Genomic DNA, 21,889 nt, shown 5'->3' with positions numbered 1-21,889 from the left:
TCTGCTGTCGTGGAATTGTTGAATCATTTGGGTTGGAAAGTCCGCGGAGTCCAATCATTCCCCAGCGCTGCCAAGGCCACCAGTGTCCCGTGTCCCCAAGTGCCACCTCCACATGGATTTAAACGCCTCTAGGCATGGGGACTCCACCCCTGGGTCCTGTGGATTCTGGCCTCAAGTGCTCCCATGTCCAGGAGCTGCAGGAGATCCCTGAGCAGAGCAAGGAGGAAATGGAGCAGCAGCCCCTCCGTGACCATTTCCCCTCATCCCAGGGGATCCTGGCGTTTGCAGTCTTTCTGTCCCTCGAGATCCCAAATCCCACACTATGAAAACGATGGCTTTGATCTTCCTGCTCAAAACCAAACCAGGCTTTTGTGTCCTCAAAGCAGTCTGGGAACTGGAGTGTGCCCACAGCAAATGGGAATTCGCTGTCCACAATAAAGTCATCTTCCTGCACACCCCTTTTCCCAAGGTGTCCTTAAAACAGAATTACGTCCTTTGGTGCATTTTCTATGGGTCTTTCCTGCTCTTTCTTCTTGGAATATCTGGCGTGGTCGTAGAAATAGATGATGATGAGAGAAGCAACGTTCAGGAAGATGATGAGCAGCATGATCCAGTAGGAATATCCATAGGTGTGCTTGGATCCAATGTGGGTCTGCAGAGAGGTGGAACAGCCGTGGGCCAGGTCCTCAGACAGCCCGTTTCCTTCCACGTTCACAGGGAAAAGGATCATGGCTATGAGGATGAGGACCCCTGGAAAATAGAAATACACATTTGAGAGGAGGAACTGTACTGCTTTTTCTTTAATCCTTGTCCTGGTCCAGGTATTTTAATCAATTTATCTCATATTAGTAATCAGTAAACTATGGGGCATTGAAAGAATTTCTGCCCCACCCACTAGCATCTGCCAGGTGTTTTGATATAGGCAATGACATAATCTAAAATTATTAGATTATCACTGATAATTCATCGATAAGGCCATTTAATTCAACTTTTTTTTCCCCATTTAATTTAGTGCTGATGAGTATCGTGTATTCACCCCTTGGATGATTTGTAAATGTTTGTTTGCTATGAGCCCAAATTCATGGATGGGCAGCCTCAGAGTTGGATGAAACAAAAGCAGTTGGACAGATATCACAGGTGGATAAAAATATCACAGCTGGATAGATATCACAGCTGGATAAATATCACAGCTGGATAAATATCCCAGGTGGATAAAGCCCTGAGCAGCCTGGTCTGTGCCCAGGGTTGGCCCAAGAGCTGGGACTTGGAGCCCTCCTGCTCTTTGCAACTTGAGTTATTGCACGAGTCTGGGATAAGCCAAAATGTGATGTCTTATTAGATCAGGGTCTATTTCTTACAGCCTCCCAAACGTAAAAGTTCAGTGTCTTTGACATTTATCGAAATATTGCTGCTGCATCTCTGCTTCCCTCGTGCCAACAGAGCTGTAATCCCTGAACTTCGGTGGAACAGTTCCATTCCTGCTCTCCAGGTACCTCATCCTACCCCAGCTCACGCTGGAACAGCTTCATTTTTGATTCAGGAGAGCACTGGTAGGAGAATTAGGAACCTCCAAGATGACCTCTCACATTAAATGATGCGTGATTGCGCATAGAAATCCACCCACAGCAAAATAAACTTCCAGGTCACAGCACTTTGCAGGGCTGGTAAAAGTAACCACAGCCCTCAGCCAACACAAGGGTTGATTTTCTCCCCAATATTTATTTTGGCCAGCCCTGTGGCCCTTTCATTTCAGTCAGAGCTTGCAGGTTCAGGTGCTGGGCTCAGGAAAAAACCTTCCTGTGGGATGAGACAACGATCTGCTTGACTCAGAAAATAATAACTGTCTAATGAAGCTTTTGTTCACTTTTCTTACGGCATTTCACAGCTGTTGCAGCATCTGTGTCAAAAAATCTGGGTGATTTTCACACCTCCACCTGTCCTTGCAATAATTCAGATTATCTGCACTGTTCTCTTCCCACCAGGGTCTGGGTTTGTCCCCAGGACAGGCTGATGCTGCTGGGGACACATTTTCCCTGGACCTGCAGAGCTTTTGAAGGCCCAAATGCCCGTGTGCTGCAGTACTCTGTAATCAGATGTCTTAAAAGGGAATTATTCCAGTGCAAACCTGTTATTAGAGGAACACCTAATCCTCTGGAGACTAACTGAGTGGGAGAGCTGCAGGACAGGGAGGGCTGGGAGTAGCCAGGCTCAGTCCAAGCAGGAATGCGGGTTTCCACCTCCAGGAGCTCTTGGGCAGGTTCACAGCCCTAATGACTCAGCGTCTCCACCTTATTGTTTTTATGCCTAGGGAATGTTTAAACTTATTTTTGTCTGTGATTTTTTTTTAAAGAGGGAAATATTTTTTTTTGCTGTGGCTCACTCCTCCAAACTGCTGCTTCCCAATAAATATATATAACAATATATAACTATAAATATATAACAATATAACAATATAAAAAGCAATATAACATTATATATAACAATATAATATATATAACTATATATAGAACAATAAGTATTACTTCTTAAAATTATATAACAATATAACAATATATAATATATATAACAATATATAAAATATATAACAATATATATTATCTATATAACAATAAATTGCATTTTTAGAATATATTTTCTATTTATTTTATTTATTTAAAAATATATATTTATAATATATTATAGTATTTATACTTATGTATTTCTGGTTTATACATGTATTATTTTAACATTAGGTTTATATAATAGAATATGATATTTTCTATTTATAGCAATAAATATTATTTTATAAATAATATAACAATATAACAATATAACAATATAACTATATAACTATATAATAATATAAACTATATAACTATATAACTATATAATAATATAATATGTAATATTATTATATATAAAATATAATAATATATATTTATATATTACAATATATATGAAATTATAAATATTAACACATTAATAGCTATTAATATATTATATTAATGTATACAAAATATGTATTACTATATATTTTATACTATTATTTTATTTTATATTTTATATATTATGATATTATTTTATTGTTATATCCTGTCTTTTATTCATCTTTAAAAGCCGGCTCTCCAGGTGTGCCAGCAGGCAGAGTCAAAAAGCCAAGCCGAGAGCAGAAAGCATTTCCAGGCGCTCCTTGCAGCTCTCCGCTCCCAAAGGCTGGCTCTAAGGCCGGTAACGCCACTCACCGCTGACGGAATTCCAGGTGTAGACGCCCACGGGCCCCAGGAAGGTCTGGTAGGGGTTGCTGACGGCGTTGGTGCAGGTGAAGCCAGAGCTGAGCAGGGAGCTGAGCAGGGCTAGCACCAGCACCGCGATGGTGGCCACGTTCAGGGCCCTGGTCCCGGCACTGCCCAGGACATCTGCCACTGAAACACAGCGGGGTCAGCCACGGGGACAGCAGGACACGGCGGGAGGAGGATTTCGGCTGAGCTGAGGGCTTTGGAAAAGCTTATTGCTTCCTGCCAGGGCTGTAATTAAAAGCTAATGAGCAGAGGTTTGGCTGATCTGAAGGGATGGGGATGGAGAAAGTGCAGGAGGCTTGGACACATCAACGAACCCAAATCCCACATGGGGTGAAGGTACCTGGGCTGAAATAAATTCTTGCCTGCTAATCCTGAAGTTAACTGGGTAGTAAACTTCCATTCTTTAATGCTTCTGTAAAAATTTCCTCTGGATGAGGCCAGGCAGGAATTCTCTGCCCAAACTGGATCAGAAATCTGGGTGTTCCTTTGCCAGCGTCTGGTCACCTCCACAAACGCCTATTTAAAACTCTGCTCCAATTTCAAACTCTGCTCCAGTTGTATTTCCTTTTAAAATAGGAGCAGTCCTTCACAAGCAATAAATCTGTCAGGGAAAACCTTCCCAAAGCCCACTAAAGCTGCTGCCTGGATGGGTCGGGACAAATAAATCTGAGTGTGGTCATCCATGGGCACATGAGGATGGTTGAGCTCATCTCCTGACTGGATCTGTCTCCGTGCCCTGCAGGAAAAACTTGGTGCAGTCAGGGCTGGCTCCTTTCTTTTACAATAAAGGAGCAGCTCCTGCTGTTTTCCACCAGGACAGGATTGGGTTTGGTGAGGGTTTGGCTCCCACAGGGCTGAGCTTTGTGGGCATGGGGCTCTGATCCCAGATCCTGCTCCCTCTCCTTCTTCCCCTAACCCTCTCCCCAGATCATTCCCTGCTGCATTTCCACGACTCTTCTGGTCAAACCCTTCAGAACTGTCACCAATTTCTGCCTAAATCCTTCTAATTGCTGGTAACAAGAGTTTAAACCCCAAATGCAACACTCTCCAAGTGTTCTTTTGTTGAGGTGAATTATTTTCCTCCTCCCAGTCTGAAGATTGAAAATGCAACTACAATGTGCTTTATGTTGTAAGAAATACAGTGACAATGTTTTGAAGCTCTGTTCAAATAGATGTTGTGAGAGACAGACTTCTGTAGGAAAATTCCCTTTCTGTGCTGTTCTTGTACAGAGCCATTATTGTAAAATATTTAGGCAGTGCATAACTGGGAGAAAGCACAGCAGAAAATAATAATAAAAAAAGGAGTAAAAACCCCATAAAGAGGAATAAACATAATAAAAAGAGCTGTTGGCAAGGAATGAAAAGGAGAATTCCGCTCACATTTTATCTACTACTGCAGTACAAGTTAATTTCTGCTTGAGGCACTGGCAGGTAAGGATGTGTTATGGCAATCAGTTGTGAATTTAAGCAATTTTCCTGGAAGCAAAGGAAAGCAGGGGATGTCACTCAGTGAGATGGAAGCGAGCAGGCTGTACCCTGCACTCGGGCTGCTGCAGCCTTGCAGCCTGGCCATCACCTGTGATCTATTTCTTGAAGAAGAAATAAGTCTGGAGCCAAAGCAGACAGGCTTGTGTAATTTCCCTCTGGCAGCCTCACTTAATTTTATCTCTCAGAACATCTCCACAACTGCCTGGCTACACCTCCTGCACCCCCTAATTGATCTTGTTTATCTCTGACACGGAGCTGCAGTTTAAGGGAGGGCGTTTGGGCAACTTCCAGCTGTCTGCAGCAGCACAAGGCTGAGGGCTTGAAAGAAAATGCTCTTTTCATGGCATCTGGGTTTTTTTTTTTTAATCCCTAAATAAAGCAGTCTGTGCTAACAGAAGGAATCTCCAGCAGCTGATCTATTTAAGTGGGATCAAACTCAAAGGTTTTGAGTTTGTACCTGCAGATGGAAAACCTCTGGATCTGTGTAAAACAACAATTCTAGAATAAAACCAGCGTTTGGTCATATTTCTCTTTAATTTCCTATACCTTCTTTTGTTTTTCATCTTTTATTCTGACATGTTTGGGTAGAATTTCCCAGACTTTCACTGAGCTTAGTCAGCCCTCCCAGCAGCTTTTACAGCTCTACAATCACCCATGACACATCGGGAATTAATCACTGAAAAAAAAAAAAAAAACCCAAACAAACAAAAAAAAATCCCGATGGGAGTCCAACAGAGCTTCCAACTTTCCAGGAGATCCTTGGAAACTGAGGAGAATACAAATGAATTCCAGCAATTTCCAAGCTTTGGTCACGTTTTTTTTTTTTAGAAAACCAGAAAAAGTGCAATGGTTCCTCCGTGCTGAGGTAAATTTGGAGAGACGTCTCTGGGTGTTGTTGGCTGCCAGCACTTGGATAAATCCTGACATTCCAACCTCTCTGGGCGTGCCTCTTCCTGAGCCTGGCTCAACCTCGACATGTTGGACTTGTGACCAAAGCCGTGACCAAACCTTCCCTGACAGACGTTTTACTCATAGCTGGTTCCTCTCTAGGACAAAGAGAGGGATATTAAATAACTCTGGTTATTCAATAACTTTTGCATTCTGCCAGAGCCTGGGGAGTGGCTGCAGGGATTTATTGCTCTGTTTAGGCTGGGAAAGAGCCACCCATGCACAGGGCACTGCCAGAAATGACATTCCTCTCATCTTTATTCTTGGAATGTCGTGGTTTCTAGAGAAATAAGCTGATTTTGGTTTTATTTTCGTTTTTTTGTTTCTTTGTTTTGTTTTTAGTTTTTTTTTTTAATTATTGTTATTATTTTTATTTTATTTTATTTTATTTTATTATATTTTAAGGCTGTTGTTGATCTGCTTTTGAACAGCCACTGATAAAAGTCCACCTGGGCTATTGCTGAAAATAATCCCCAAATTCTTTGACTTTGATTTATCCTTCAGGGATTGTCCTCCCTTTTCCACACCAAATATAACAATTCCATTTTTGTTTTTAGAGAAATATTATTGTCTAGAGAAATAAGTTGGTTTGTTTTTATTTTAAGGCTGTTGATGATGTGCTTTAGAGTGGCCACTGATAAAAATCAACCTGGGCTATTGCTGAAAATAATCCCCAAATTCTTTGACTTCGATTTCAAATTCTTGATTTCGATCTATCCCTCAGGGATTGTCCTTTTTTCCCGCCCCCAAATATGACAATGCCATTGGAGAAATGCACGTGGGGTGCACAGCAGAGCCCCCAGGCAGGACACAGCTCCTTCTAAATCATTCTGGGATTTAAAGGGATGCTTGGAACCCCTCTTGCTGGTGTCTGAAATGTTGGAATGGAGAAAGCTCATGATTTTGTTCCTCCATAGCACTGGAAATCCATTTATTTAAGGATATCAGCAAAGGAAATGCATCTCCTGTCTTAGGAGGACAGGAATATAAATGAATGTGAATATAAAGAGAGAACGCAGGGAATTCTAGGAAGTATTTTTCCTATTTCAATTCTAAATGGAATAGAATGACAGAACAGACTGGTTTGGGTGGGAAAGGACATTAAATCCCATCCAGTGCCACCCCTGCCATGGCAGGGACACCTCCCACTGTCCCAGGCTGCTCCAAGCCCCAGTGTCCAACCTGCCCTTGGACATTCCAGGGATCCAGGGGCAGCCACAGCTGCTCTGGGCACCCTGTGCCAGGGAAGGATTTCTTTAGCAAATAATCTAAAACATGATAATCCTGCTTATTATAGAGCCTAAGAATGAATTTGAAGTCAATTCTTCTCATTCTGGATACCTGCCTGGCAGAACCAGTGAGGGATGTGGGCAACCCCAAATTTAGATGATTGATGAAGCATCACTTCCCTTCAGCAGCTGTGGAAGGAAACTCACAAATCCAGAATCTCACTCCTTTGGTTCACTCCTAAATAACTCATGGGAAGAGCTGAGATCGTTTTTTGTAAATGTTCTCACGACATTTGATAAATGATAAGCACAACCCCCCCTAAATGTGGTGAGGGGAAACCCAACACCACCAATGCAGACCACGCAGAGACCCTTCCCTGACACCAGAGCGCTGTGAGTTCATTTCGTTAATTATAATTAAAATCGATCTGGTGGCAACACCCAGGCCCTGGGGCTGGGCTGTGGGAGGTGCTTTAGACAAAGGCAGAGCACAGTCCCTGGGCTGCAGCCAGCCTGGATCCTCCTCTGCCACCAGCCCTCCAGGGCAGGATTCCACCTTTCCCAAAGAGCCCAATCCTCATCAGCCAGAGCTGCCCTCATGGCTCAGGGTTTGGGGCCTTCAGCCAACTATAGCCACATATAAATGATTTTTTATTTATTTATTATTATTATTTACGCTTCTAAAAATCTCTTTCATTGTTCTGCCGCAATGAAACGAGATGGAACGATTTGGGATTTTGTGCTTGTTGTGTAACGATACCAACCCCGTGCTCCACCTCTAGCTGGGAATGCTGCTGCGCTCAGGGTTTCGTGGGAACATAAATGAAATGGAAACCAGTTAAACGTGGGCACTGGTTTGTGTAACAAGGCCCTGCCACCGTGGGAATTCAGCTGTTTCTGCAGGGGCAGTTTCAGGAATAGATTGGGCTGGGGAAGAGCCTAGTTTATTAGGCTGCAGGTTTGGATCTGCTGTGCTGGGACATCTCACAACGGCCGACCGAAAAATGGAATTATTTCTTAAAGCACCTTAAAAATCCCAGATTGGTTTGAGTTCAGAGGGAGCTTAAATCCATATTTATTATATGTATAATAAAAATATATATATTATATGTATAATATATTAAATCCCATCCAGTGCCATCCCTGCCATGGCAGGGACACCTTCCACTGTCCCAGGCTGCTCCAAGCCCTGTCCCTGTGCCAGTCCTTATATCTAATTTAAATCCATAGCTCACACTTCAAAATTACTTGACCTGCTCGTATTTCTGGTGGCTTTCTTTTGAGTGCTCTTCTGCCTCTCCTGTGTGTCACCAGCATTATTGCTCTGAACTTGATGAGGCAGCAAGGCAGATAAAATCAGTGCAAACCCTTGATCCTTGCAGCAGCTCTCAGGTTTATCTATCCTTGGGTGTTGTTTGGTGTGTTTTGTTCTTTTTCCTGCAGCAGCCTTCAAGCCTTTGTCTGTCACAACGGTGCTGATTCAGTAGTAAGTGGCAAAATCTTTAAAGCCAAAACAATAAATTAGCATCATGAAATTTAAAAAAAGAGAAAACCTGGAAGGTGAATTAGGTTTGTAAATCCCTTAATGAAGTGGTGAGTTTTGCTTTTCTCTTCCTCACCGAACTTCTGAAAATCAAAGTCAATTTGACAGAAAGACACAAAACCCCATTTTGTGGTTTTTTTCCCTTGCTCCAAGGTGCAGGCCAAGGTCACAGGTGGTAAGTTCTTATTGTTGAATTTCTGTGCTTTTGAGGGGCCTTATTTTACACCACTTCAACCCCCCACTTACATTCTTGTCCTCACAATATTGGAAGATGGATACATCCATCAGCGGCACGAGTGAGGAGATCTTAGCTTTGGGTTGGATATTGGGAAGGAATTCCTCCCTGTGAGGATGGTGATGCCCTGGAATGAGTCTCCAAGGGAGGTTCTGGCTGCTCCTGGATCCCTGGAATTGTCCAAGGCCAGTCCAATTCCTTCCCAACATCCAACCAAACCTAAGATCTCCTCACTCGTGCCGCTAATAGATTCATCCATCTCACTGCATTTTAAGTAATTTAGAAATATGTGGTATGGATTTAAATGAAATATAAGGCCTGGCACAGGGTGCCCAGAGCAGCTGTGGATCCCTGGATCCCTGGCAGTGCCCAAGGCCAGGTCGGAGCAGCCTGGGACAGTGAGAGGTGTCCCTGCCATGGCAGGGGTGGAATGGAATGGGATTTTAGCTCCCAAACCAATCCGGGATGCTCTGATCCACTTCCAGGCGTGCCAGCACTTACCTTGGAAGGTGGTTTCGGACACCTGGAGTCCTGCATCCACGAACTGCTCACAGGTGCCTCTGAAGAGGCCGTAGTTGAGGCTGATGGTGACGTTGGAGCCGGTGCGCGAGAACCGGACCTCGCTGCTCACCCACTGCGGGGTGGCCAGCACCACACAGACCACCACGAAGGAGCTCACACAGGTACAAAAAGCAGAGGCAAACATGCAGGTTTTCTTCCTGGATGGCATCTTTGCACTGATTTTTTTTTTTTTTTCTTTTCCCCCTCCCCAGTTCAGAGGATTTGTTTCCCTTGAATCCCGTTCAGCATGAGGGTGATTCCTCCTCGGCGCTGTCCCGAGCACAAAGTGGTTCTGGTAAACTTTAGACAAACAGCTGGGGCAATAAAAGTGTAAAAGGATTGAACTTTGCTCCGGGGAAAAGGTGTTGCCAGGGTGACAACAAAAGCAGAACCAAAGCAGCCTGGCAAAGGCCGCTGGGATTCTCCATGGCTGATTCACGGCCCTTGCCAAAGCTTCACTTCCCAGATCCCAGCTCTGGATTCACCCAGGGCCTGGAGCAGGCACATTCCTGGCTCCTCTGACACTTCTGAATTCCTTGTTTTTTCCCCTGAAAATCCTGGCATCCAGGCTGGAATCTGCCAGTCTATATTACTCTCTGTCTAATATGTTATGGTAGAGTTGTAAAATGTTCCTTCTCCGTTCAGATTCCCAGCTTGCCTAAGGAGCCACCCATCCCATCCCTTTGGGAAACATCTCAAACTCTTTAAATTTCAGAGAATATTGTGTTGGTCTCGGGTTTTGTGGGATGAGGAGGTTCTGTCTACAGTCAGTGGGTTATTTTCTAAGAAAAACCTCTAATTCCTAATTAAATTCCATTGTATTTTCACAGACTAACTCCTTCCCTTTTGCTTTTTGTCAGGGAGGAGACAAATTCCTTGAGCAGGGCTTCATTTCAGGGTAGCAGTGGATATGTACAGGGAGGAATCCTGGAAAAAATCCATTCTGGAATACAAACCAAGGGAATATATTCATTTTTTTGGACCCCAGCTGACCTAAACAATGACCAAAGAACACGATTTCAAACAGAACCTTCACTGCTCAATGAAAAGACTGAAGGCAAATGCCAAGAATTTGAGATAAACTCAGTCCCCATTATTTTGGACTGAAACCTGGAACATAAATTAACAATTTATTGTCAGTGTAGAGTAACAGAGATTCCATTAGCTTTTATTTCTATTAATTCTAATGTCATTATCCCACTTTATACTGGAGCCTTGCCCCTGGATCATGCAGAGCTTTTGAATTAACCTTTAGGGAACAATCTGCTCCAACAGTGCTGCTGAATCAACCTCTGGAGTTCTTGTCCTGAAGCTTCCCTGCTTTGTGCTGTGATGGCAAGGAGAGATTCCTGAATTTTTTATGGATTTTGAAATAGCCAAGAATTTCTCAGGAGGAGTAAATACCTGGGAAAAATACTTATTCTGCAATGCAGTGTTATTGTACTGAGATTTTTCTGGGGGTTATGATTTTTTTTTATCCCAATTTTTAAGCAGTAATTAGACTTGAAATCCATGGATTTTATTTTCCTAAAATAAAAAAAAATATATATAGTCTTAATCTATAGTCTTATCATTTATAGTCTTGTGACTTTTATTTTATTTTTCAAACTACTTGAGACTTTGATGATATCTTGGAGATCATTATTTATAGGCATATATAAATATAATTTTTAAAAATTATTTAAGCTTTATTCTTAAATAATCTAAATGCTTCATTCACATAGTGGGAATCAGTCAGGATTTGATTTAAGCTCTGAGGAATAAAGGGAAATTTCTTACCCCGTATAAAATAATAAGAAACCTGCCTCCTTTTCTGTCCAGCACCCAGTTAAAGTTTAACCAGAGAAATAAGGGAAGGCTCTGTTAGGCTGATCCACCTCTCCAGGCTCATTAATCCAACAGTTCTATTCTCCAAAGGACAGAGTCCAAGACTTTATAATCCAAAGATATTTTCTAACAAACTGAGCTCAAACCTGCCATCAGCAGTGCCATTTCAGTCCCCTATGAAATGCGGTTAAAAATTTCAATATTTAAGAACTGATGTTTGTCTTGCTCAAAACTTCCAGGGAATTATTTTCAATTTTGATGAATTGAGCACTCAACCCTTTAAAAATACTGGATAGCAAAGACTCAGAGCGTGGTGAACAGCCTGGAGTTCCCTTCCCTGCAATGAGACTCAATTATATTTAGTTTTTGGTGACTCAGCTCAAATTGTTATGGCTCAAATCATTGAAACTCTCCTGTGGCTCAGGGAGTTGCTCTGTAAATGAGACCATAATTTGCTTTTTTCTTGCTTGTCACCTTGAGCTTCATTCTCAGCCTAGGCTGTGATTCCTTGTCTTTTTTTTTTTTCCTCACAGCTACCCGTAAGAACATCATAAAACCTGGAATCAAAGCTGCAGTTTGACAGGACACACCTCGAGAGAGAGAGAGAAAGGAGAAGAGGTTGGTTTCCTCTGACTCAGAGAAAATATTCCCTCATCAGCACCTTGTCAACTCTGCCCCCACTGATCCTGACTCAGCCCTGCACAGCAACCAAAGAGAAAAATCAGATTCATTTGTTCTGAGCCCGGGGGGCAGCAGAGAGATCTGCAATATCCTTTGCTACATAAAATGACCCATCATTTTTAAAGCCTGATGATGTGAGTGTTTCCCTTCGGTTTAAATCACTTCGCTCGAAGCCAAAAAGACTAAAGGAAAGCCTTTAAATGCAAATTTTTCATGCACATCTATTCTTTAATGTTACAAACACATTCTTATATGGGGAAAAATAATTAAAAAAAAAAAAAATCCTCTGGTGGTTTGATGCTTTTCCCACAGTTCCAGGAGGATCAGACATTAGGGAGAATTTCTCTGCTCTGAGGGTGCCCAGAGGAACTGTGGCTGCCCCTGGATCCCTGGAACTGCCCAAGGCTGGGACAGCAGGAGGTGTCCCTGTCCATGGTAGGGCCGGAAAGGGATGGATTTAAGGTCCTTTCCCAACCCAAACTATTCTGGGATGTTCTCCTGAGGGATGCCAGCAGGGCAGGACCCAAGGTTTGGCTCCCAGGTCGAAGCTCTCAGCCGTGCTCAGCAGCAGCCAGGGAAATTCAAGGTGAAGCCAAATATTCTCAGTTGTGCTGCGGCTGCGACGCCTCACTGCTGGTGGTTTAAAACTGCTGAAATGTTTCATTTAAAACCCACTGACTGCTGCCAAGCAGGGCTGCCAGGGAGTGCTGCTGGTATTTGGGATTTTCCATGGGCCTGACCTTCGTGGTGCATCCTCGTGTGTCCCACAGAGCCCTGACAGCCTTTTGCATCCCCATTTTCCATCTCTGACTGCAGAGCAGCTCAGCTGCTTCACCCCTCAGCTGGTTTTGGCTCCAAAAAGATTCCAAAAAACTCCCAGGAAGTGCAGGATCAGCCCATGGGGTCCACACAGGATCCAGCCACGTGTTACTAATGTTGCCTCACCCTCTTCTGTGACAGATAAATTGGAATTAAAGCAAATTGTAGAATATTAAGAATGAAATCCAGTTTGTTTGGGTTTTTTTTTCCCCTCTGGCACTTTGCAGTCAGCCATTCCAATGGAAACAGAAATTTGTTTGTGCCTTTGGACTGCAGGAGGGAAATGGGATAAAGCCCCATAATTTTCTTGGAGATGAGGTTGAGAAATATGAGGCTGTACCAATCTGCAAAAGGATTGCAGCAACTCCCTGGAAAACTTCGGGATTCTTTGGAAGAGAGGGGTGTGAGCTCCATGTTCATGGATCCCTGCCCAGGCTGGATTTGCACAATTCCACCTTCTGATTTCTGCTTTCCCTCTCACCCTTTTTTTGTTTTGTTTTGTTTGGTTTTCCCCACAGCACTTCCGAAAGACAAAGCAAACACCTTTGAAATGTTGAGTGGATTTCTTGCCAGAAAATGCCCAGAATTTCTCAGCTGAGAGCTCCTTCAGGGGAAGTCTGAGCTCCAGTGTTGGAGTGGGATCACAGCTGGGGAATACTGTCCCTCAGACAGGTGGAATATTGCCACCAGCCCCTCAGAGCTCAATCCTCTCACCTCAGCAGCCAGAAGGAACTGGAAAAAAAAAAAAAAAAAAAAAAAAAAGGAAAAAAAAATAGGAGTATTTCCCACTGGGAATTAAAATAAACGGAAGATCCCAAAGCCACTGCACTGGAATCAGCACAAATGCGCAAAATCCTGGTTTAAAATGATTGTTGCTGCCAGGGCATCTCCTGGATGTGAGTTTGTCCACTCTGGATCCTTTGGAAAAAGTGCTGAAGTGCCAGGAAAAGAGGGAATGGCTTCAAACTTCCAGGTTGGCCGGGATATTGGGAACACTCCTTGCTCACATGGCAGCTGCAGGAACAGCCCTGAAATTGCCTTTTCTCAAAGATATTAGGATTAGGAAACTATCCAGCATTAAGTTTTGATGGGAAAGAAATCCTTCCATGGGGAAATTTATCCTCTGCATCTCCTGCCAGGGCACCCATGCTGGCAGGGGAAGGAGAGCAGCAGCTCCCTGAGCATCTCACTCCTTGTTTTTCCCTGTTTCTCCCCATTTCCAAGCTGGAAAAAATCCTCGGTGGGAATGTTTGCAGGCCATCATGGTAAAAATAGAGAGTTTTAAAAGAAAATATTGAAATTATAGAGATTTTTTTTTTTAACCACTCCAAAAGTCGGTGTTTGCATTTCCCTAAACAACTCCACTAAAGCCTTTAAGATCTCTCAGGGTGTCTTTGCTCCATACCCTAAAAGATGACACAGCTTTAAAATTAAGCGTTCTGCTGTTAAAATGTTTGAATTTGTGGCTGAAGAGTGGAATCGAGTGGCCAAGTGCAGTTGATTGAAGAGTGAGGGGCAAAAAACACTCCTGGCATTTTTAAGAAATGGGAAATACAGCCTTTGCAGTATTTCCATTTTAATAAAACGTGGCTTTGAAGCTGCTTGAAGGTGTGGAGTGTTTAAAACAACCCCTTGAGGTGGAGATGGAGAGAAGAGCAGGCAGGGCAGCCCTTCACTAATTGCAATTTCTGTGACAATTTTAAACAGATGTAGGTCTGAACACTTCAATCTATTCCTACAGGCTCCTAATTTTAGATTCCAAATGGGAAAACCTTTGACAAACACCCCTTTGAAGTCACTAAATTAACTACTGCTAAAATACTACACAGCCTCACGCTTTTGCCCCATTATTCCTACTTTGAAGAGTCTTCCTTGTATTTTCAGGCTGAGATGGATTTGCAGCATCAGAAATCATAATTCTGTGTCAGTCTTTTTTGCTGTCCTGCCTCTGATTTCATGATTTTTTTTTTCAGGAATTTACAAGTTTTCTTCAAGTACATCAGTAAAAAGACTAATCCACCCTGCTCTACCAAGGGCATCGTGTTGGAACACCCAAATAAATTGCTGGTGTTCAAATATTGCCTCTTTCATATAATTTCTTTTCTTGAGCTTGCCCCATTATTCCTGCTTTGAGGAGCTTTTGCTGTATTTGCAGGATGAGGTGTCAGAAATCCAGGGTCTCTGTCAGTTTGTTTTTTTTGTTTTTGCTGTTCTGCCTCTGATTTTCTGACATTTTCAGGAATTTGTAATTTTTGTTCCACCACATCAGCAAGGAGACCAATTTACCGGGCTGCCACCGAGGTTATCACAGTGGAATTAGCCAAAATAAAATCTTAGTGTGTAAATATTGCTTTTTTCCCTGTCATTTATTCCCTGAGCTTGAGGCAGAGGAGACACCTCTGTACCAGAGAGCAGCAGAGTGCCCTAAAACTGCTCCAGGAGAGATTCCCACCAATTCTGCTGGAATAATGTTCCTTCCAAGGATTATTCTGCTGGAATAATGCTCCTTCCAAGGGGCTGGGGCCAGCCAGGAGCTGGGAGAGGCCCTGCAGCATCCCTGGAAAATTGGAAGCCAAGATTCCAAAGCTGCCAAAGAGCTGCCAGAGGGGCTGGATTTGGGATGGGAAGAGAGGAAAAGGCACCTGAGCACTGGGCTGGGAGGTGGAGGATAAAAGGCCCCTGTTGGATATTGGATTATCCCAGGGTTGGGAGAAATGTGGGATCATCTGCTCGTTGTTATCTTATTTTTTTGCACAAAGTTTCATCCTCCCACTTTCTCAAATTTATTTTTTGGTACAGCTTCTGTCTTCCTTCTGTCAAGGTAATTCAGTTGTTACTAAATGGCTACAAATCCCACAGGAGTCTAATTTCTCATCCTCTCCCTTTTCTCAGCAGCAGAAATTCCCTTCAGACCTTGTCTGGACAGATCTGAAATTGGGTTTTAAAGCACTTCATCCTTCAGATCCCCACTCCTGGATGGATTTAAATCTGGATTTCTGGCTGAAGCTCTCTATCACAGAGCATCACCCTGGGTTGCTTTTCTGCAGCCAACAAAACCTGGAAAACACAAGTGGCACAAACCTGGCCTTGGAGCCTTGGAGCATCCTGGGTGAGACTGGGAAGACTGGAGCTGGTGACTAATGAGGCTAAATTACCAATATAATCATCAATTATGGGCCTGAGTGGGGATGAAGTTCTTTTTACAACTTTATCTCACAATCACACAATTTATTTAGATGTTCCCCTTCCCGCCAGCAAATCCCTTCACACCAAAGAATGAATTAAAAACTTTATTGTACGACTTGGTTTCCCATTTCTGTCCCATGACTAATTAATTTGGGGACCACACAGCCTAATAACGTCCTTAATTCCTGCACTAATAGAAAATGTGGTCATTTCATCCAACATGTGTAATAATTCTATTTATTTTATCACCTGGCTATAAGCACTCTTTTAAATTAATATCCAATTCCTTGCAAATGCTTCCCAGCCAGAAAATCGCTGACTTGAAGTCATTTGATCTGCAAAAATTAATTCATTAAAATCCAGCTCCTCCCTGGTGCTGGGCCGTCCTGCACTGCCATATCTGCTCATGGAATTTTAGCTCTCACTAAATCGCTGTTTCCTCATCAACACGATGCCAAAGGGACCTAATTAGGCCCTGATGAAGTTTCCTGCAGAAGACACAAATATTCACAGATGTTCTGGGTTTTTTTGGGTTTTTTTTTTAATCTCCTGGTGGATCTTTATTTACACCCCCTAATTGTCTGAGATCCTTTGGAGCACCTAAATACTGCCTGCATGGCTGTGAGGGTCTGGAAAATAACACACAGGATCATTAAGGTTGGGAAAGTTTATTAAGATCACTTGGATTTTTCCTGGAGGAGGGATTTCTCCTGCTGAGGTGCTCTTCTTGCTCTGGGACATCCTTTGGAAGATTAAAATATGGTATGGAGCATTGCAGGGGTTTGAAAATAACCCAGAGTTTGATTAAGGTCAGGAAAGACTGTGAAGATATTTCCTGGAGGAGGGATTTCTCCTGCTGGGATGATTTTCCTGTTCTGGGACATTCTTTGGAAAACTTAAACATGGTGCGCATGAGTATGGGGGAGGTTGAAAGTAAAATATAGAAACATTAAAGCTGGGAAGACTTTTAGGATCACTTGGATCTTTCCTGGAGGAGGGATTTCTCCTGCTGGGATGCTCTTCTTGCTCTGGGACATCCTTTGGAAAACTTAAATACGGTGTGCGTGCTCACTGGGGGTTTGAAAGTAACCCAGAGTTTGATGAAGGTTAGGAAAGACTGTAAAGATTTTTTCTGGAGGGATTTCTCCTGCTGGGATGCTCTTCTTGCTCTGGGACATCTATTGGAAAACTTACCCATGGTGTGCACGGGTTTGGGGGGGTGTGAAAGCAATGCAGAGAATCGTCGGGAAAGGATCCTCCGATCCCCGGGATCCCTCCTGGAGCAGGGATTTCTCCCGCTGGGAGGCTCCGGGAGAGGCGCGTGGCAGCGGCGGGAGCCGAGGGGCAGCGAGATTGTCCCCCGGCAGTCCTCTCCTCCCGCCCGGCCACATTCCCCCCCGTCCCGCTCCGCCGGCCCTTGCGGGGACACCGGGGACCGCCGGCCTCAGGTGTGTCCCTCCTCCCAGCGACACGCCGCCGGCGGGCTGCGCAGCCAGGGGACCGAGCCTGGAGGGCGTCATGTCCTCAGGGGGGACTCCTGCATCGCGGGGATGGGGACAGGGGGATGGGGACACGGGGGTGGGGACACGGGCAGGTGTAGGGATGGGGACACGGGGATGGGGACACAGGCAGGTGTAGGGATGGGGACACGGGGGTGGGGACACGGGGATGGGGACACGGGCAGGTGTAGGGATGGGGACACGGGGGTGGGGACACGGGGATGGGGACACGGACAGGTGTAGGGATGGGGACACGGGGATGGGGACACGGGGATGGGGACACGGGGGTGGGGACACAGGCAGGTGTAAGGATGGGGACAGGGGGATGGGGACACGGGGGTGGGGACACGGGCAGGTGTAGGGATGGGGACAGGGGGATGGGGACACAGGGATGGGGACATGGACAGGTGTAGGGATGAGGACACGGGGAAGGTGCGGGAATGGGGACACGGGGATGGGGATGGGGGAAGGTGCAGGGATGGGGACACGAGGACGGGGACACGGGTAGGTGTAGGGATAAGGACACGGGGAAGGCGTGGGGATAGGGACAGGGGGATGGGGACACGGGCAGATGTAGGGATGGGGACACGGGCAGGTGTAGGGATGGGGACAGGGGCTTGAGGACACGGGGACACAGGCAGGTGCAGCACGGCTGGAGCCGGGCGCTCAGGGAGGAGCTCGGCGGGGAGCCGGGCGCTCGCAGCGCAGCCGGTGCGCGGCGGGGCTGTGGCGGCGGTGGCGGGGCCGTCGCTGTCCCTGTCCCTGTCCCTGTCCCTGTCCCTGTCCCTGTCCCTGTCGCTGTCCCTGTCCCTGCCCCTGTCCCTGTCCCATCCCTGTCCCTGCCCCTGTCCCATCCCTGTCCCTGTCCCTGTCCCTGTCGCTGTCCCTGTCCCTGTCCCTGTCCCTGTCCCATCCCTGTCCCTGTCCCTGTCCCTGCCCAGGCCCCGTCCCTGTCCCTGTCCCTGTCCCTGCCCCTGCCCCTGCCCCTGCCCCTGCCCCTGTCCCTGCCCCTGTCCCTGCCCCTGCCCCTGCCCCTGCCCCTGTCCCTGTCCCTGTCCCTGCCCCTGCCCCTGCCCCTGTCCCTGCCCCTGTCCCTGCCCCTGCCCCTGCCCCTGCCCCTGTCCCTGCCCCTGCCCCTGTCCCTGCCCCTGCCCCTGCCCCTGTCCCTGTCCCTGTCCCTGCCCCTGTCCCTGCCCCTGCCCCTGTCGCTGTCCCTGTCCCTGTCCCTGTCCCTGTCCCTGTCCCTGTCCCTGTCCCTGTCCCCTGTCCCTGTCCCTGCCCCTGCCCCTGTCCCATCCCTGTCCCTGTCGCTGTCCCTGTCCCTGTCCCTGTCCCGTCCCTGTCGCTGTCGCTGTCCCTGTCCCTGTCGCTGTCCCTGTCCCTGTCGCTGTCCCTGTCGCTGTCCCTGCCCCTGTCCCTGCCCCTGTCGCTGTCCCTGCCCCTGTCCCTGCCCCTGTCCCTGTCCCTGCCCCTGTCCCTGTCGCTGTCCCTGTCCCTGTCCCTGTCCCTGTCGCTGTCCCTGCCCCTGTCCCTGTCCCTGTCCCTGTCCCTGTCCCTGTCCCATCCCTGTCGCTGTCCCTGCCCCTGTCCCTGTCCCTGTCGCTGTCCCTGTCCCTGTCCCTGTCCCTGTCGCTGTCGCTGTCCCTGCCCCTGTCCCTGTCCCATCCCTGTCCCTGTCGCTGTCCCTGTCCCTGTCCCTGTCCCTGTCCCTGCCCCTGTCCCTGTCGCTGTCCCTGTCCCTGTCCCTGTCGCTGTCCCTGTCCCTGTCCCTGTCCCTGCCCCTGTCCCTGTCGCTGTCCCTGTCCCTGTCCCTGTCCCTGTCCCTGTCCCTGTCCCTGTCCCTGCCCCTGCCCCTGTCCCTGCCCAGGCCCCGTCCCCCCGGCCGCTCCCGCTGCAGCGCGGCCCGTGTCCGCCAGGCGGCGCTGCGGGCCGGGCGGGGGCCGAGGCCGGGCTCGGGAGCGGGAGGAGGCGGCGGCCGGAGGGAAATTTCCTGCCGGGAACCGCCGCCCCGGCCACAGCGCCTGCCCGGCCGGCCCGGCCGCGCCGCCAGCGGCCCGCGGAGCCGCCGCAGGTCAGCGGGGAGCGGGGGAGGGAGAGGAGAGGGGAGAGGGGAGAGGGAGAGGGAGCGGGGATGCCGCCGCCCGCAGGTGCCGGCAGCGGCCGCGCGGCTCCGCTCCTTCCCAGCCGGGCGCGGACGGGAGAGAGCGGCGCTGCCCGGAGCCGGCCCTGGGCGGCCACAGCCCGGGAGCCACATCCCGGCTGCCACATCCCGGCGGCGACATCCCGGGAGCCACATCCCGGCTGCCACATCCCGGCGGCGACATCCCGGGAGCGACATCCCGGCGGCCACATCCCGGCGGCCACATCCCGGCGGCCACATCCCGGCGGCGACACCGCCGCGGGGGCAGCGCCGTGCGGGCGGAGCGGCGGCTCCTCGGCGAGGCTGGGACCGCGCCGGGCTCGGGAGATGCGGGACAAGGGCACGGCCGGCTGCCTGGACATCCTTGGGTATCCCTGGGCATCCCTGGGTATCCCTGGGCATCTCCGGACATCCCTGGGTATCCCTGGGTATCCCTGGGTATCCCTGGATATCCCTGGACATCCCTGTGCATCCCCGGACATCCCTGGGTATCCCTGGGCATCTCCGGACATCCCCTTGCTTTCCTGGGTATCCCTGAGTATCCCTGGACATCCTTGGACATCCCTGGGTATCCCTGGAGATCCTCGCGTATCTCTGAGTATCCCTGGACATCCCCGGGTGTCCTAGAGCATCCCTGGACACCCCCGCGCATCCCTGGACACCCCCGCGCATCCCTGGACATCCCCGCGTATCTCTGAGTATCCCTGGACATCCCCGGGTGTCCTAGAGCATCCCTGGACACCCCCGCGCATCCCTCCCCGGTGCGCTCCCCGGGGCTCTGTCCCGCTCCCGGGATGGGGCTGGCGCCTGAGCTGAGCCTTTAAAAGCGATTTTCTCCCGTCGCTTCTCCTCCATCCCCAGCTGAAGCGAGCTGCTCACCGCGTTCAGGTGAGCGGCAGCCTTGGCCACGCACGAACTCTTCTGGTGCGCCCCGGTCAAGGCTGGTGTTGTTTAAATTCCCTCTATTTCCATTTGTTCCGTTTGTTAGTTTGATTTCACGCGTCTTTTCACCGCCTCCCATCACGGGATTTTTATTCTTCTCTTTAACTCGCGGCTTTGCGGAAAGGGTTAATGTGTGTTTGCCGGGGGATGGAACAGTGTTTTCTAATAGTGAAAGGCTGTCTCCTGGGTTTTTTCCCCGTTTTTTTTTCTGTGAGGTTCCTCTCCATGTGGTGATTTGCTGTGTGTCTGATTTGTGTGTGTCTGATTTGGATGGGGTAGACGCTGCTGCTGAGTTGAAAGAAAAGACAGCACTTATCGAGCTTTTTTTTTTTTTTTTTTTTTTTAAAGATTATTTCCCCCTACGATGTTTTAATCTGCGGGAAGTAGAAATAAAGATGCAGAGAGTTGGGGGGAAAAATATTTTTCAAGTGCGTGAACAGCTGTACCTTCTGTGCGTGTTGTGCTTGGGGCTTGCAAATAAATAAATAAGGAACTTCTGATGAACACCAGTGACGTTCTGCTGGAAGCTGGCTGTAGTTTAGAGGAGATTTAAATATAGATAAAATACGCTTTCCTCATCCTGGAGGGATGTTATCCTCCATTTGGCTTTGCTGGGGGATAAATGGAACCAGTTAAACCTCGGAGTGGGAAGTTTTAGGTGGTTTGGGGAGGACCGGCTTGGTCTTGCTCTTGAGCAAGGTGGAATTTGGGCTCTGGGAGGGGTTTTAATGGGGGAAACGAGGTGTTTATGGGGTGATCTCTGTCTGTTTTTTGCTTGGGGGGGAAAAGGAGACAAGCAGGTTGAGGTCCCCAGGAGGAGGGATGCAAACATCCCTTGTTGGGATGATGGATCAGCCGAACCCCGGGGAATTCAGCTGAAAACATTTGTTTTGTCAAGTGCCGGGATGAGCTGAAATGTGCGGAGCGAGCTCAGAAACGTGCGAGAAGGAGGGGAAGGAAATAATGCGAGGAGCAAAATGGTGTGGGCGTCGTGTTTGATTGCCTCGCTGTGACCCCAAATAAAGGGATGGCTGCGCTCCCGGGATGTGCTCCGGGCTCCTGACTGCAGGGATTCTCCCAGGCTCGGGGCTGAACTAAATCCCTGAATCCTGAATCCCTGCTTTGGAAGCTTCTCTGACACCTTGAATAAACCAGGTGTCTTTGTGTGCCTAAAGCAGGGTGCTGGGGCAGTTTGGGCTGCGGGAATTTCTCAATAACCGAGGGATTTCAGCACACTTGGGCCCGAGTTTATCGTTGTATATTGGGGTTTTTTCTTCCTGCTTTTCACCTGGTACATTTATGGTTATTTATCTGTTAACAAACTCAGTGGAGGTTTTCCATCTGTGAGTAAGGGCTGGCTTTCCATAAACCAGCTGCCTTAAATCCCTGAATTTTCTCTGTCTTCTTCTTCTTCTTCCCTCGCTCTCCATGGCATTCCCAGCTCCTGGGTGGTGTCAGGAATGCTGAAACGATGGGAAGCTGGACTGGATTGTTGGGGGGCTCAGCAGGTTCA

General features: G+C 47.6%; 1 protein-coding gene across 1 annotated transcript; it reads right to left on the bottom strand.

The window, feature by feature from the left end:
• Positions 1 to 461: 461 nt before the first annotated feature.
• CLRN3 (clarin 3) lies at positions 462 to 9,608 on the bottom strand. Its single transcript, XM_066324460.1, has 3 exons — positions 9,223 to 9,608; positions 3,222 to 3,401; positions 462 to 750 (listed from the first exon to the last, which is right to left on the bottom strand). Exons 1-3 carry the CDS (start codon positions 9,449 to 9,451, stop codon positions 476 to 478), a joined length of 684 nt encoding a protein of 227 aa, XP_066180557.1. The 5' UTR covers positions 9,452 to 9,608; the 3' UTR covers positions 462 to 475.
• Positions 9,609 to 21,889: the final 12,281 nt, after the last annotated feature.

This window comes from Sylvia atricapilla, chromosome 8 (assembly GCF_009819655.1).
Source record: "Sylvia atricapilla isolate bSylAtr1 chromosome 8, bSylAtr1.pri, whole genome shotgun sequence".
In the NCBI taxonomy this organism is placed as follows: Eukaryota; Metazoa; Chordata; class Aves; order Passeriformes; family Sylviidae; genus Sylvia; species Sylvia atricapilla.
Note: the sequence above shows the minus strand (reverse complement) of the source record. Positions and strands in the feature narration are given on the sequence as shown.

Coding starts and splice junctions, on each gene's coding strand:
- CLRN3 (XM_066324460.1), bottom strand. CDS start 9,451: ATGCCATCCAGGAAGAAAACCTGCATGTTTGCCTCTGCTTTTTGTACC. Junction 3,402..9,222: donor GTCCGAAACCACCTTCCAAG/GTAAGTGCTGGC, acceptor GCTGTGTTTCAG/TGGCAGATGTCCTGGGCAGT. Junction 751..3,221: donor CACCTGGAATTCCGTCAGCG/GTGAGTGGCGTT, acceptor TCTATTTTCCAG/GGGTCCTCATCCTCATAGCC.